The sequence below is a fragment of the Eublepharis macularius genome, chromosome 10 (assembly GCF_028583425.1).
Source record: "Eublepharis macularius isolate TG4126 chromosome 10, MPM_Emac_v1.0, whole genome shotgun sequence".
NCBI lineage: Eukaryota > Metazoa > Chordata > Lepidosauria > Squamata > Eublepharidae > Eublepharis > Eublepharis macularius.
This window is the reverse complement of record NC_072799.1, coordinates 58,938,817-58,953,728: the sequence shown is the minus strand read 5'-3', so window position 1 is coordinate 58,953,728 and position 14,912 is coordinate 58,938,817. Positions and strand designations below refer to the sequence as shown.

Here is a 14,912-nt window from a genome sequence, read left to right as displayed (position 1 = left end):
TATTATCAAGCAGTTGGTGTCATATAGGTCTGGCTGGTAACCTTTACTCTATGCTGCAATTTGAGAAAGTAATTGGAACACAAGACAGTAAATGGAACAGAGATTCACTATAAAAAAATTCTATACAATGTTTATTTAATTGACTTTCACATAAACATGCTACAAAAAAAGGAATTCTCATTCCTAGCTCTGTATGGTCTTTACTTTTTATCCCTACATTACAGAATAAATGGATTGGACCTGGGGTCCCCACCCTGTGTGGGGTGTTACACAGTCAGACATAAGTTGTGGATTCCTGTGCATATGGTGCCTGATTTACATGTGGATCATGACATGCATGGAGAAGAGGCTTTGGTCTTCCCCCTGAGCCATTTTCCAAACTAGGCTTGCCATTCCCCCACCCAGGGTTGGGGGATCCCCTGCTCCCGCCCCCACCCCCACTTACCAGGCCAGTGGGGGGGGTGTCCCCCTGGGGTGCAACCCCAGTGGCACGGCGCAACCCCTGGCAGCGCAGCGTGCTCCCACAAACTGGAGCAATCACGTTTCAGGCCGAATCAGGCCCTGCCGGGCGGGGGGGGGGATTCAGCAATTTGGAGAGCATGGGAGTGCTTCTGAGCCACCCTTTGACCCGCATGATGACACCCCTTCCCAGAAGTGACGTCATCACACCAGCTGGGAGCATACGCGGAGTCTGCATACGTATGAAAAGAAGACAAGGGGAAGGAGGGAAGGTAAGAGCCAGCATCCCAATCTCCCGCTGGGGGAGTGAAGGGACCTGGCAACCCTATTCCAAACATTAAACAGCCCTAGGGACAATATTGTGTTGGGGAAACGCATGTATTTTCAGGAAATTTCCCCAAACCTGTGTGAGTTTGCCTCAAATTGGCCTCAGATAAGTGATAAGAAAGATTCAGATAAGTGATTAAAAAACGCAGTTATCAGAATGTGACAGCAATGACTTGTATGGCTCCTAAAGCATGCACTAAACATTTCACGGGAAAAAAAACTATAGGTAATGTTTGATAAAATTTCAGATGGAGGAGATTAAGAAACCACCAATTTCATTGGCCTGAATAGCAGACACAGCACATTGATAAAAATAATAAATATTAACAATTGTGTTGAGACAGAGATGAGTATTGTATTGTGCCTTGAATCTGAAGAACCTGCTATCTTTTTCTCAGAGTCACTAGCTTACATAGTCATAGAATTAACCAGAAGTTTTACTAGTAAAAAGCATGCCTTTCCCATCTGCTGGGACAGTCAGAGCAAAGAGCTGCCAAGACGGTGTTGAACAAAATTGGTAGAGTGGCCCTTTGTTTCTGGGTATGGGATCTTGCCCATGACAGCATCACTCAGGAATAACAGGCCTCTCTAGGAAGCCTGCCCAGAGCCATCTTGGAAACACTTTCCATGTGCTACATCTGACAGGTTTATGGGTGTATGCGCATCTTTAAAAGAACCAAGTCCTTTGTCCTCAGAAGCTAATAAATGAATTTAAAAGTTGATCAATTATTTAAAAATAAATTAGCATCAAATTAGCACATGAACTTTTTATCTGTTAAAACACTGGAAGTGAATGACAGCATGTATGCAATACGAGTTCTCTTCTGTCTCTTTCATTCTCAGATCTCTGAGAGATTAAGCCAGTTTTGTTACAAATGGTTACTGGAAGTGATTGCTCTGCAGGACAGCTTGTGGTAAAGCATGACTTATGGGAGGTAGTTCATTTGTGTGTCATAAATTGGTGCTAAAAATGGGTAGGAGCCTGAAGACCCTGGAAACGCCCACACACTCAACCAGTAAGAGGCTACCCTCCCTCTGCCATGTCTCCTGCCTATTTACAACACTGTAGCCACCCTCTTTGTTCCAGCTGATACCTTAAGCTGTTGCTGTGCTCTTCAGAGAGCAAGATCGGATCTCAGAAGTCCTGAAAGCTGCATTGATTAAGCACTGCTTCTTCAGTGTTGGGACCTAGTATACATAATGAAACTGAAGTTCGGCAAATGGGTGTCTCTTCTAGCTTTCCTATTTTCAACTTGCACTGCAGTAAGTGTGATTAGGCAGAGTGATAAACTGTTATAAAGAATGGCTAAGTAATCACCAAAGTAGCAAAATCACTGAAAGTGCTGTTTTTATCTTTTCCCACTTAGTATGTCGCTACCAGGGATAACTGCTGCATCTTAGATGAACGATTTGTAAGTTAATGTCTTTTTTATTTGTGCATGTTTTACAGATATAATTATTACTGTTAATAAACATGATTATATTAAAATATATTTGTATTTGAAATGGACTACTTAATGGCATGTGGTATTTAAAAATGCCTATTTTACCATTATGTTTTAGGTTTCTGATCAAGTCTACTATCTATTGCAGACAAATCTAACACATGTGGGGGGGAGACATTCTATAGAATAACTATTACATAATTCCTATTGTTTAACATGATTTAATTTTTTCTTTCTCTTTAGGGTAATTATTGCCCCACCACATGTGGCATTGCAAATTTCTTAAATACTTATCAGCCTGAGACAGATCGAGATCTCCAAGTACTTGAAAATATCCTGCAGCAGATCTCTAATGCCTCAGCTTTAACAGAGGAATTGTTCCGTCAGATCCGAACTGTGCACGTCCCAGACCAATCAACTCAGCCAAGTAAGGATACAGAAACTATTACAATACAACATTCCTTTACTTTGCAACTTATCAGTATCATATCACTCATGTTTTGTACACTTCTGTGTTTTGTGTATATTCTGCAGATGTGGTTACAACATATGCTCAAAAATCCAGAGACATTATTGATGAAATCATCAGATATGAAAACACTATTGTGGCCCATGAAAATACAATACAGTATGTACCTTTCCTATTACTACTTCAGAAGGTAGACTAAATTTTGCTTTATTTGATTTTTGCTATTTTCCATCTAGATTTTTGCACGTACTATTAAGTAAAAGAAAATGTGTGTGTCCTTACATGATGCTTACTTTTTAATGTTATACTAGGTAGTCTCAATTTTTTTCTAGGAAAGACTTTGCTGAAGCAGGGAAGGGGGAGTGCTGATAATAGGAGACTTTTCTTTAGGCTGGAGTTGATCACAGTTCTTACATGTATTGATTTATGGAATATCCTAAGGCATGCAGTTAAATGATTATTCTTGCTGTGATTTATATTACCAGATTGCAATCACAGAGCCTACAAGTTAAAATGGGAGAGCTGCATGGGGTTATTTAACACTTTCTCCTCATAAAATTTCCCTATTGAAATTATGACCTCCATTACAAAGCTGCTGTTACCCTCACTGGAAAAAAAATATCCATAAATTTTCCTTAGCAGAAGTAAATGTGCTTGGAGGTGTGGGGGAATGCCAATTTTAAGTGTGAAACTGACATAATGAGAAGATTTAAATAACCCTCCTATGCCTGCCTCCATCTGAATTCCTTCTCTGCATTCAGTCAACAAATGTCGGGAAAACAATTGCAGAACTACACATAATATATAGTTCCTCCCCTCTATGACCCTTACATTGTTAACCATACTTTTTCACCAAAGGGAAATTTGGTCATGTGTATCACGTGATATGTGGTAATGAGAACATTAGGTTCAGGAAGGGTTACCAACCTCCATGTGGTGCCTGGAGAGCTCCTGGAATTACAGCTGATCTCTAGGCTACAAGGTTTGGTTCCCCTGGAGAAAATGGTAGCTTTGGAAGTCAGATTTTACGGCATTTCTCTCCTCCTTAAATTCTACCCTCCCCAAGCTCTGCAGTGAATTTCACTAAACCCCACCCTCCCCAGGCTCCACCCCCAAATCTCCAGGAATTTCCCGAATTGGAGCTGGAAAGCCATGGTAGAGGTGTGTGGTAGCATGCATGTCAAAATGGTTGCCTGTATAGGCCCTTCGTTGTAAATTTAGGATAACTGCAGTGAATGTCACTATATTAATTACTTGCATTACTTGATATTAATTAAGTTACTTTTCAGCTGCATTTTTAACAAATTATGTGAATTTTTCTCTTTTGACTTCAGTGAGCTATTTTATATATAGCGTTTTGCCAAAAGAAAAAAGTCGTCTACATATACCTTGTTTTTTAAAATACCGACTTCACCCAATGCTAATGACTAGTTTAAAAACACATTTGAAACATTTTAGAGTTACTGTTTTCTAAATGCTTAGCAAAATTACAATGAGAGTATTAATGATGAGGATTTACAGAGTTATTTCTCTTATCTTCCAAAGAAAAATTGCTTTCATTTCTCATTTTTCTCGTTTTTCTCATTTCTCATTTTTTTCCTGAGAGGTGCAAAGTGACATATATAAATAACATTACACCATTAAAATAGACTTAGAAGAATATGGACTCTAGTCACAGGTATCCCAATTTTTATACATTAAAAGAAATCTCTGTTGTTTCAATTATATATAGAGATCCTAATTTTCGATTAATAGGATTTATTTCACAATCATTTTTATTTTTCGCTATTTGCCATACAAAATTGAAACCCTGTGAGACAGAGAATTTACCAAGCTTAGTCCAACTGAATTTGATGTGCACAGTAGATGCAATATGTTGTAGAAGCCAGCTGTGGCAAAGTATTTTGATTTGCATAAATTTAAACTTAGCTTCAAGAGTATTCATGCATCCCAAAAGTTTTATTTCGGTAGTGTTATAAATTGACTTAATAAAGGAAGCCACTTGACTCAATAAAGGAAGCCACAGCTTTTAGTTTGCATGATCTGACCAAGGCTGTTAATGATAAGACGTTTTGAAGGCTGTTAATTCATAGGGTCAACATAGGTCATAAACTACTTGACAGCACATAACACACACAGATTTATGTAAAATAACTTGGTAGAGAATGTTTAGCCTCAATATGACATATATGTCCCAACCAGGAATTCTTTTTGCATAGGAGCTGTTTGCTGTACATTGAAATTCAGCATATATAAGAGTATCCCCAGTTACTTCAGAAATTCCCCAGTGTACTTATTCCTATACCATTGGAATCAAAAAGTATCTCCTTCTAATATTATTCCCAATAAGTCTTTTGTTGTACTTAATTTTTAATCACCAGATTTTTGACAGAAATTCTGATATCAAACCATGACAAAATTGCAGCATTAAAAAAGAAGACCGCTCAGCTTGAGGCACAATGTCAACAGCCATGTCAAGACACTGTCCAAATACAGGAATTAACAGGAAGAGGTATTGGAAAATATTAACTATTTGGTGTATTGCAAACTGAAACTTCTGTACTAAAGTACCTGATTAAGATCTGCTTTGTCTTAATTTATTCTCAATTAATAGGTCCATCTATTTGATAATAATTAGCTCTAGGTATAAAGGCTGCTGGACTGATACCAATTTAAACAGCCATCTCTGTTTACTTATTATGCTTTTGATCCACAAATCACAGAACTACTCCTAAGAGGGCACAGGTCATGGATTTCAGTACTGGCAGACTGGCAAGCTTTTGTGGTCTGTACCTATTGCATAGAGGAGCCTATACTCACAAAGAAGGCAAACCTTTCTTCTGGACTGTACTACTTATCATGCAGACAGGAGCTCACTTGGTTGAATGCTCCTCCAAACAAAAGCAAACAAACAAAAATCCCAAGAAACCTAGGGTGTCAGAAAGAGGCTAGAGCCTTTCTCCTTGACATCTAGTTTTTTTTATGTACAGGGACTTTTTGTATAGAGGAGAATGCAGTTGTAAGCCCTCATCTGTAGCCTGAAATGGTGCAGTAAATAAACTCTTTTATCTTCTTATATGCTCTTGGTGAGAGTAGACCAAGGTTGCTATAAAAACTCTGCTTTATAGAGTGGACGCTTGTGAAAGATCTTTGCTTTTTGCCTCCCCCAAGTGAATATTTCCACAGTGAAAACTAGCATTTCAGTGTCAGTGCATGGATTATTTGTATATCACTATACTTGTTTCTATACAAAATAATTCTCTTAGCGGTGATGAAACCCAAAATCACTGATACTGAAAGAATATTATCTATAGGTACTTCTTGCCCATAGGAGACCCAGAAACGTGTGCAAACACCAAATAAATAGATTGGTAATCCATCCTGTTTATTACACATAGTACTGTGGTCTAGCTGCAGCACATAGACTTAAAGCTACCAACCATTTTTTAAAATTAATGCCCCATTGACAACAGACCCCAAATGCTCATGGGCATATTTTTATATCTCTGGTTCAATAATTTAAGCAACTATACAGAATGCCATTTCAAAATGTACACAAAATGACACTGCTAGAGTTAATTCCGTAAAGTATACTGTATTAAGTTGTGTAAGTAAAGTACTTTGGCAATAGCTTATTCCAGAACTGTTCCAGGGGACGTCAGAATAAATGGCAGGTGGACAGCACTAATTGACCAGATACTGGACTTCAGTCAGTGGGACAGAGGTTCAAATTTTGTCTCAGCCATGGCAATCAAGTGTCCACTCAGCATAATCTGCCTCATGGGGTTAGGAGGGAATAAACCATTTAACCTGCCCTGAACTCCTTTGAGAAAGAGCAGGACAAATAGGAAATAAATAAAAAAGTAACAATTAAAATTAGCTGGGTTTTCAAACTTGCATAGGTAAATTGTGAATACAATAGACTATAATTAAACTACTAACCATTGCTCATGTATGTTTATTATAGATTGCCAAGATATTGCAAATAAAGGTGCCAGACAAAGTGGTCTCTACTTCATCAAACCTCAAAAAACCAAGGAGCAGTTCCTGGTCTACTGTGAAATTGATTCATCAGGCAATGGATGGACAATTATTCAAAGGGTATGTTGTCTGTAAATTGAATGCATGGAACAGAAAATTAGTTAGATGAAGTGAGTCTTCGGGTTTTTTTTTAAATTTCTGCTCTTCCTCTTTTTCCAATTTTATTATTAGAGGCTTGATGGGAGTGAAGATTTTAGGAAAAACTGGATTCAGTACAAGGAAGGATTTGGACACCTGTCACCAAATGATCAGACAGAATTCTGGCTGGGAAATGAAAAGATACATTTAATAACCACTCAGTCTACTGTTCCATATGCCTTAAGAATAGAGCTGGAGGATTGGAGCGGCCAAACAAGGTATACCACCCTAAGAGTTGTTCAGTGATATTGCATCAGGTTCATTATTATCTCCTGATAAAGATTTACCAATTATAGTAGACATACTGAAGCTACATGCAGCTTCCAGGAACTTCAATTGGTCCTTTTATGTCTGTGGTGTAGTAGTTAAAATGTGAGATTAGAATCTGGGAATCCAGGTTCAAATTACCACTCTGCCTTGAAAACTCACTGGGTAAACTTGGGCTAGTCACTTTCTTTCAGCCTAGCCTATTACACAGGTTGTTCTTGAAAGGATAAAATGGCAGAGGGGAGAATGATGTTGTAAGCTATTTTGGGTCTCCACTGGGGAGAAAAGCAGGGTATAAATATATAGTGGGAAAGCAGACAGCCTAAACATAAGGGCAAGAAAACTTGGAGCAACTACAACTCAACACCATTTAGAGCACACTTTGGTGCTTATACTGTGGTGCTGATTGTTTTAAGCAATTGTTTAATACTGTGCTGTGGTCACAGTATTAAACACAGATAAACTATTGCTAATAATAACTATTAAACACAGTATTTTCACAGATAAAATTGCTCATTTTTTCTGATTTGGATGCTGTTATTTTCACAGGAAATTTTCAGTTTAGCTGTAGATGCTTAGATAAATTTTATTTGTTGTAGTGTGCAAATATGCCTACCACTTCTGTACTCAACCCCTGGCCATCTGGACACAGGGACTGCCCACTTGGGTTCAGTCAGTGCTTTCCAAAAGGAAGAAATGGTTCTGACCATCTTGAAGGAGCCGCTAGTGAGGCGCTTCTCTGAGGAATCTCTTCCTGTACACAAATAACTTTCAGGTGGTTGCAACTGAGGAGAGAATGACTATATAAGACAGGCTTTGGGGTGACTGTTGATCCTAAGCTGTGATTTTTGTTTGTTAATTTTATATATAGTCTATTGATGATTTTAACATACTTGTATTTACATTTTATTATTTTTTACTATTTAACTTTTTATTTCTTGTAAGCTTTCTCAAGAGCCTTGGTGTAAATTATGGGAGGGAATGCCTTAAAAACAAATAAGATGTGCCTTAAGGTCCAAAGGGATTTGGCATTTGCAAGCTCCCTATTTCGTTTCCAAAGTACGCAATTAAACTCTGAAGATAATTGCAAGAAATTTGCAATTGGTTGTAATACTGCATTTGTGCCCAGAGTGTCAAGAGAAAGTAGTGTCAAGAGCAGCCTTAGAAACACAATTTGTAAACTTCTATGGTAAGGGTTTCTCAGGGACTCAACAATAGGTAAAAGTGTGGTCAGATGCTGGAAGGAGAAAGTAAGGTGGGTAAGAGAGAAGGAGAAATAGTGGCTGGGAGGGCGGTTTTGTAGGGAAGGATAAAGTTAGCTGCACAAGCTGCACACATGTGCAGCAAGGGACATGCAACTCCTTGTTGAAACTGAACGCAGAACAGCAAGCAGTCTGCCACATGACAGTTTAGTTCTGTGGCTCTTAGATTTAGGACATTTGGCCATCCAAAGTTTACAGTGTTATTACAGTTGCCAGCTGCTAGGGTTTGACCTAAACTTTTAAGCTTTTTACCACTGTTCTCTCCTCCCCTACTCCCAGATCTATAAGCCAACATCTGCAATTAAGAATCATGTTTTGCCAATCTCTGGCAGCCATTATACAGTAATAAACTTCTTTCTCTCCATTTCCCTCTATCCAATATGCACTGTTATTAATCTCAAGTTTGTTTTGGCCTCTGAATCTTCTGCTGCTTCCTGGATCATTTAATACAAGCATCTTCTCAGGAGTCCAAATCACCCTTTCTAATTTAAAATGAGCACCCTTATTTCCCACGACCTACCTGATGCATTCATGATTATCCAGATTTAAGTGATACTTGGATAATCAACAGTACATCAGGTATTATGTGAGAAAAAAAGGTCAAGAGCCGTAACTGCACATAAGAACCAGAAGACTGCAGCCAGAGAATTGTTCAGTCCCCATTCTGCACTGTTTCTTGGACTACACTGTCATTCTGAACTCTTTGCTTCTGAGCATCTTCCCTCTTAGTTTCCTCAACTCCTTGTTAGTCCTCAGATCACCACACAAGCTGTTCTAGTTTTTAAAAGCTGTGTGAAATTTTACTTCCTGGTCAGAATGACAACTTTTCCTTCCCTCATAAAAGTTGGACTGCAAATATTCTGACAGCTTTAGTGCTGGAATAGATAAAATATGTATAAATATATACTAACACACTCAGTTGACCCACTGCAAGTATAACACGTATTATAGTTTTTATTGTACAAAATTACCTAGCAACCAAAAAGAAGCAATTGAAGTATATCCAACGTACCTCTCTTGGGCATTACTGTATAGCACTACTGAAACGCCACTGATAATGCTTCAGTGTTCTTTTGTCTGTTGATATGATATGTGTGACTATAGAAAGGATAATTATTTGGAACCACATTAAATTATAAAAATAAATAAACCTTTACTTTCCATAATGTATTTGTAGATGTTTATTCCAGAATCATTTCAGGCAGAAAAGTACATTGTCTTTTCTAACCACAAAGTAGGGACCAAATAACTCCTGTTTACTTGTGCATTTGCTGAGATGAAATATTTTAATATTAATGTTACCTACAGAAAGCTGCTGCAGTTTTAGGGGGTATATAGGAACACGCTCCAGAATACTATCTTTGAAATTCTTGTATCATGTAGTCCAATTGACCACATTTTTAAAATCTGAAGTTTTAATTTCTTTTTTAAACAGCTATGCAGATTATGCTCACTTCAAATTGGGAACTGAAGCAGATAAGTATCGCCTGATGTACTCCGTCTTTGTTGGAGGTGATGCTGGAGATGCTTTTGATGGTTTTGATTTTGGAGATGATCCAAGTGACAAATTCTTTACGTCCCACAATGGCATGCAGTTCAGTACATATGACAGTGACAATGACAAATTTGATGGCAACTGTGCTGACCAAGATGGATCTGGATGGTGGATGAACAAATGCCATGCTGGTCACCTCAACGGCAAATATTACAAAGGTAATAAGTTCACCTTCTTTGTGTCCTCCACATCCTCCTCTCTTCTGAAATTAGACGGGTTGCTGTAAAATGCGAGCCCTTCTCAACTGTAGCACCCTGCGTAGAAAGGTTTAACTTGATTTGTCTGAAGTTTTCAGGGGCTGCTGCTTGTGATGTAGACATGTTGATCTTCAGAAAACTTCATATGATTGCTTTTTAATTCTGTGGTTTTAATATTTCTTTATGAACTGCTGTAAGAGTCCCTGTGAAACTATAAGGAGTAATATAAATGTATTAAATAAAATCCCAAAATAAATAAATAAATAAAACATGACCTAGCTGATAATCTAGCCTGACACCTTACACAGACAGAATTCTCTGTAATATCAACCAGTTATATATGTTTACCCTGTTACATTATGCTTCTGCTGAAGGAACCTGCTGCCTAGAAAAGTTTAGGTTTATTGTGACCTAAACTTCAGACAGTCTCCTAGAAAGCTCTCTCCTGCAAAAGCTTTGTTGAAATGAATGGTGAGTTGCATAAGAACATAGAGAGTTGCAAGAGAACATCTCAATGGATTGTGTCCTTCCTTGGTACCTAAAGTGCTATATCCAAGTGTGTATGTTTTAGGGGTCCCCAACATTTTTTTGATAAATGATTTTGTATCTGAAGATATTAAACATGCAGGGGCACAATCAGCCAAAGTTAAGCACTTTTAATTCCCATTGAGAGCAGACATTTAAGGACATGTTTAATATTCCAGTGACATCAGTGCAGTGTAAAAATGCTTAGCCTTGGCTGGGCTGTGGCCTCAATAATTCAGTATTTTGAGGAATTAAAGCATCTGCTTATGAGATTGCCAACATTTTTCTGTTTTACAAAACTTGAGTTCAACCTTTTATGAACTGAGAAGAAGTAAATTCAATGCTTAAAAGGAAGCATTTATTTCTGTTTGTGTGACATTTACATCTTGTGTGTGTATCGAGGTTTAGAAACTCAGCTTACTTGCTGCTAGGCAATTAGTCCCATTGTGTTCAGTGAGACTGAGTTGGGAATAAATATACTTAAGTTTGGACTATAGAAATGCTAAAATAAATTCTTGAATAGAAATAGAAATGTTAAATGCAGTTTATCCTATGCATCTATGTAAAATCCTTCAGAAGCCATTGTAATGTTGCTTCCTTTATAGGTGGTGATTACACTGTGAAAGATGCTGGTCCAGCTGGGTATGATAATGGCATTATCTGGGTAACCTGGCATTCTCGGTGGTATTCCATGAAGAAAGCGTCAATGAAACTTATTCCATTCAGCAGACTTGCAGCACTCGAAGGAGGACAGGCTGGAGGCATAAAACAAGGACTAGGAAACCGAGGAGACATTTAAAAAGATAACAAAAACAACTCCAAATTTTGTTAATGACAACTTCATACCTGAACAAAGGTTGAGCATAGGCCACACTGCTGTCTTACGGAAAATGTTCTCTGAGCTATTGTAACTTAATATAGTTCTATCTCATTTAACTAAAAATACACAAATGCAGTTTCATTATTGCAAAAGAACCAGCTTTCTTTAGATATTTTAAATAGCTTATGTTCAAAGTCAAATGGTCACTAGTTAAATGGTTTTTAAAAATGATTAAACTAATTCATGATCCAAAGCTCAATCAATGGCTATTACTCATATTAGCTGAATCTTTAGCTTTCATGTTCATGTTGTGCTTATGGGTTTCTCTGACTCCTGGGGTTGGATCCAGACAGCTTTTTCACTCATTCTTGCTCAGTTCCCTTTCTTACTACACTTACTACACGTGGCTTTTGTCCATGTACGTCCATGATCCTCATAGTCAAAAACACCTGCCTGTTTTCACCTGTGGAAAGGCTGGTTGGAGCCAACCCCTGTTCTAGATGGAACTTTGGTCCAACCAGGCTCTTCTTCTTAGGTCCACAAGTTCCTATTAGAAACATGTAATTCAATATTTTATCGGAAGGAAAAATCATAGTTATTTCTTTGCAATTGGAGATGTTTAAAAGAATTTTTCTTGACAAAGATTTAACTTAGTTCACAAACCCTTATGAAATGAGATACTGAACTCACGTACATTTCACTTTGACTTTGATGGTAATGCAGGATCTGATACTAAAATCAAAATGTTAGCTGTCCTTAATATTCTTCACAAATGTTATCCCATTTGTGAAGAATATTAAGGTCAGCTAACATTTTGATGGACATTCACTGCCCGCATTCTCTATGTACTGCATAAGCACACAATATTGTCAGGACTTTTTTTTGTGATGATACTCACCAGTACTAAGTACTGGCACTTTGAGAGAGGGGTTCTCCCAAGTCTTGGGGGGTGGGAGTGGGGGGGAGAGAATTGATAGAAATGTGCAACCTTCTGTATGAGTATTGGCACCTTTTGTTTTACAAAAAAAAACCTCCACTGAGTATTGTACAGTTTTGTATTGGGTTATGAGGGGGGGAAAATAAAGGGCTCTCAAATGCAGTCCTCTCAAGCATGAATCTTGAAGTTATCCAGATTGTGTTTGCAGGTTACATTATAGAATAGTTTTAGGTGGTTAACCATGTTGGTCTGCATAGAACAGCAGGATTTGAGTCCAGTGGCACCTTAGAGAGCAACAATATATTCAGGGTATGAACTTTCGAGAGTCAGAGCTTCCTTCTTCAGATATTTGAAGAAGGGAGCTGTGACTCTCGAAAGCTCATACCCTGAAAATCTTCTCCTGCAGTAGAGAATAGCTTCTTTTTTATAGGCTAAAACTGCTGGGGATTCGAATAGCTGTTTGTGGTGGTTGTTCAGTATGTCTCCTCAATGTCTGTTTCAATAAAAATGAACAAATAAAATATATCAAAATACCTTCCATGCATAGAATTTTGCTGAAGTTCAAAATTATCTTCAAACTCTCAGTTTAAAAATGTTTACTTGTAGTCCATGTTTATCCATCATATCGTTCAATAAGAAAAAAATACCCAAAATGTACAATGTCATCACATATATTTGACAGCTGTCAAATGTTCCTTTATTTAAAGCTGCCTATGTTTTATTGGAGATGGTCAACTGCATTTTTTTAAAGGCAAATTGTTTTTTGAATAAAACTCAACATTTGGTAACATGATAAACGTGTCTCATGGCTAAATTCCTTCTTGTTATATAGATACAGAATATCTCTCCCACAATTCATACTATTTATTCCTAGTTATTCTTTCATGGTCATCTACTCTTGTGGTGTAGAGGAGTTTGCAACCTGATGTCCCTTTTCCTTCCCTATGAAAGAGCATCCCTCTGCTTCCCTCTGGTGACCCTCTACCCCTCCTGGTGTGAACCACATGTTGAAGACAACTGGGGTCAAGAGTAAACGGGGGAGAGGGGAATCTAATCTGTCAAACCCCAATCAAACAGAAACACAGCTATGATTCAATTCTCATATGTACTGAATAATATCAGAGGACTAGACCAGGTCAGGTGATTAGGGTCGCCAACTCCCTTGTTCTGGTGAGGATTCTGTATCTTTGCAGAGAGTCACAGATAGAACTGACCCAAACACTGCGTGTTCATGGGTGGAATGACTCAACTGGATGTCCAACTCTCTGAACAGCTTGTGATGGTGCGGGAGTTAAACTGGTACAAGAGAGCACAACTTAGAGGCAAAATCCATGCTGGTGACTGCAGCTGCGGGTTATTTAATAGACTTGGCAGGTGGTTGGCATCATAGTGGGAATGCAGTCCTTTCTGCCCACATGCACAGAAATCAAAGAGACTCAAGAGCAAGCTATGAGTAATGTTCTGCACTGACAGCAACAAGCAAGGGACTGCCAGAGTTCTTTCTGTACATCATGTTCAAGAAGGGGCTGTGCTTCCACTCTCCACTTTGAAGGGTGTTCCAGATGGCTGGTTGTGGCTGTTAGGGGACATAGGAAACCACTGAGCCAACACTGATGTATCCTTTGTGGGGAGTTACTGTAGAACTGTGTCTGCATATCTAATGAGTTTGTGCCATGCCTGCAGGGTAACAGGCACCATGAGTGATAGTTCAATGGTAACACAAAACAGAATAGGGTAACTGGTAGTCCTCCCAGACAGCAGATATTACCTTTGGTGCCCCTCATCTTCAGGACAAAGGGTAACACAGGCATGGTATGCTGACAGCACAGTACCAGAATCCCAGAATATATGCCAGCCAGCCCCTAGCTCAGTACATCTTTATTTATTTATATTTATTTATGTCATTTATAGTCCATCTTTCTCACTGAGACTCAAGGCGGATTACACAGTATGAGATTAGTACAATCAGTAACAAGTACATTTCAATACAGTATCAAGGACATTTCCATAAACAATGCCATAGAGTAAATAGATACAAGTTTAAAAGATACAGCATTAGCAAGAATCCAATACAGAGTAGAAAAAATACTGAAGCAGAACATAATTCTAGGACTAATATTAGACAACATGGAGCACTGGTGGTACATAGGAGTACATATTTACCTTACATATGTAAGGTAATATAGTGATGAAGTCTGTGGTCCCTAATTCATTAGCGAAGCATCTGAGACCCCATCCCTACAATACAGCCCTCCCATTTGAGTAAAAAGCCTTTTTGAATACTTCAGTTTTGCATCGTTTATGAAAAGCCAGGAGAGTCAAGGCTCTTCTGGCTTTCTCAGGCAGGTCGTTCCACCACAGAGAAAGCCCATGTACGGACTGCTGCTGACTTCACCCGTGTGCAGCCTGGCACCTGCAGGAGACCCTGTTCAGATGAGTGAAGCTGCCGTGGAGGAACATAGGGAGGGAG

General features: G+C 38.5%; 1 protein-coding gene across 1 annotated transcript; it reads left to right on the top strand.

The window, feature by feature from the left end:
* The first annotated feature begins 1,836 nt into the window (after window positions 1–1,836).
* Window positions 1,837–13,239, top strand: FGG (fibrinogen gamma chain). Its single transcript, XM_054990338.1, has 9 exons — window positions 1,837–2,049; window positions 2,154–2,198; window positions 2,475–2,658; window positions 2,766–2,859; window positions 5,082–5,212; window positions 6,668–6,801; window positions 6,913–7,097; window positions 9,844–10,121; window positions 11,291–13,239. Exons 1-9 carry the CDS (start codon window positions 1,987–1,989, stop codon window positions 11,482–11,484), a joined length of 1,308 nt encoding a protein of 435 aa, XP_054846313.1. The 5' UTR covers window positions 1,837–1,986; the 3' UTR covers window positions 11,485–13,239.
* The last annotated feature ends 1,673 nt before the right edge of the window (window positions 13,240–14,912 follow it).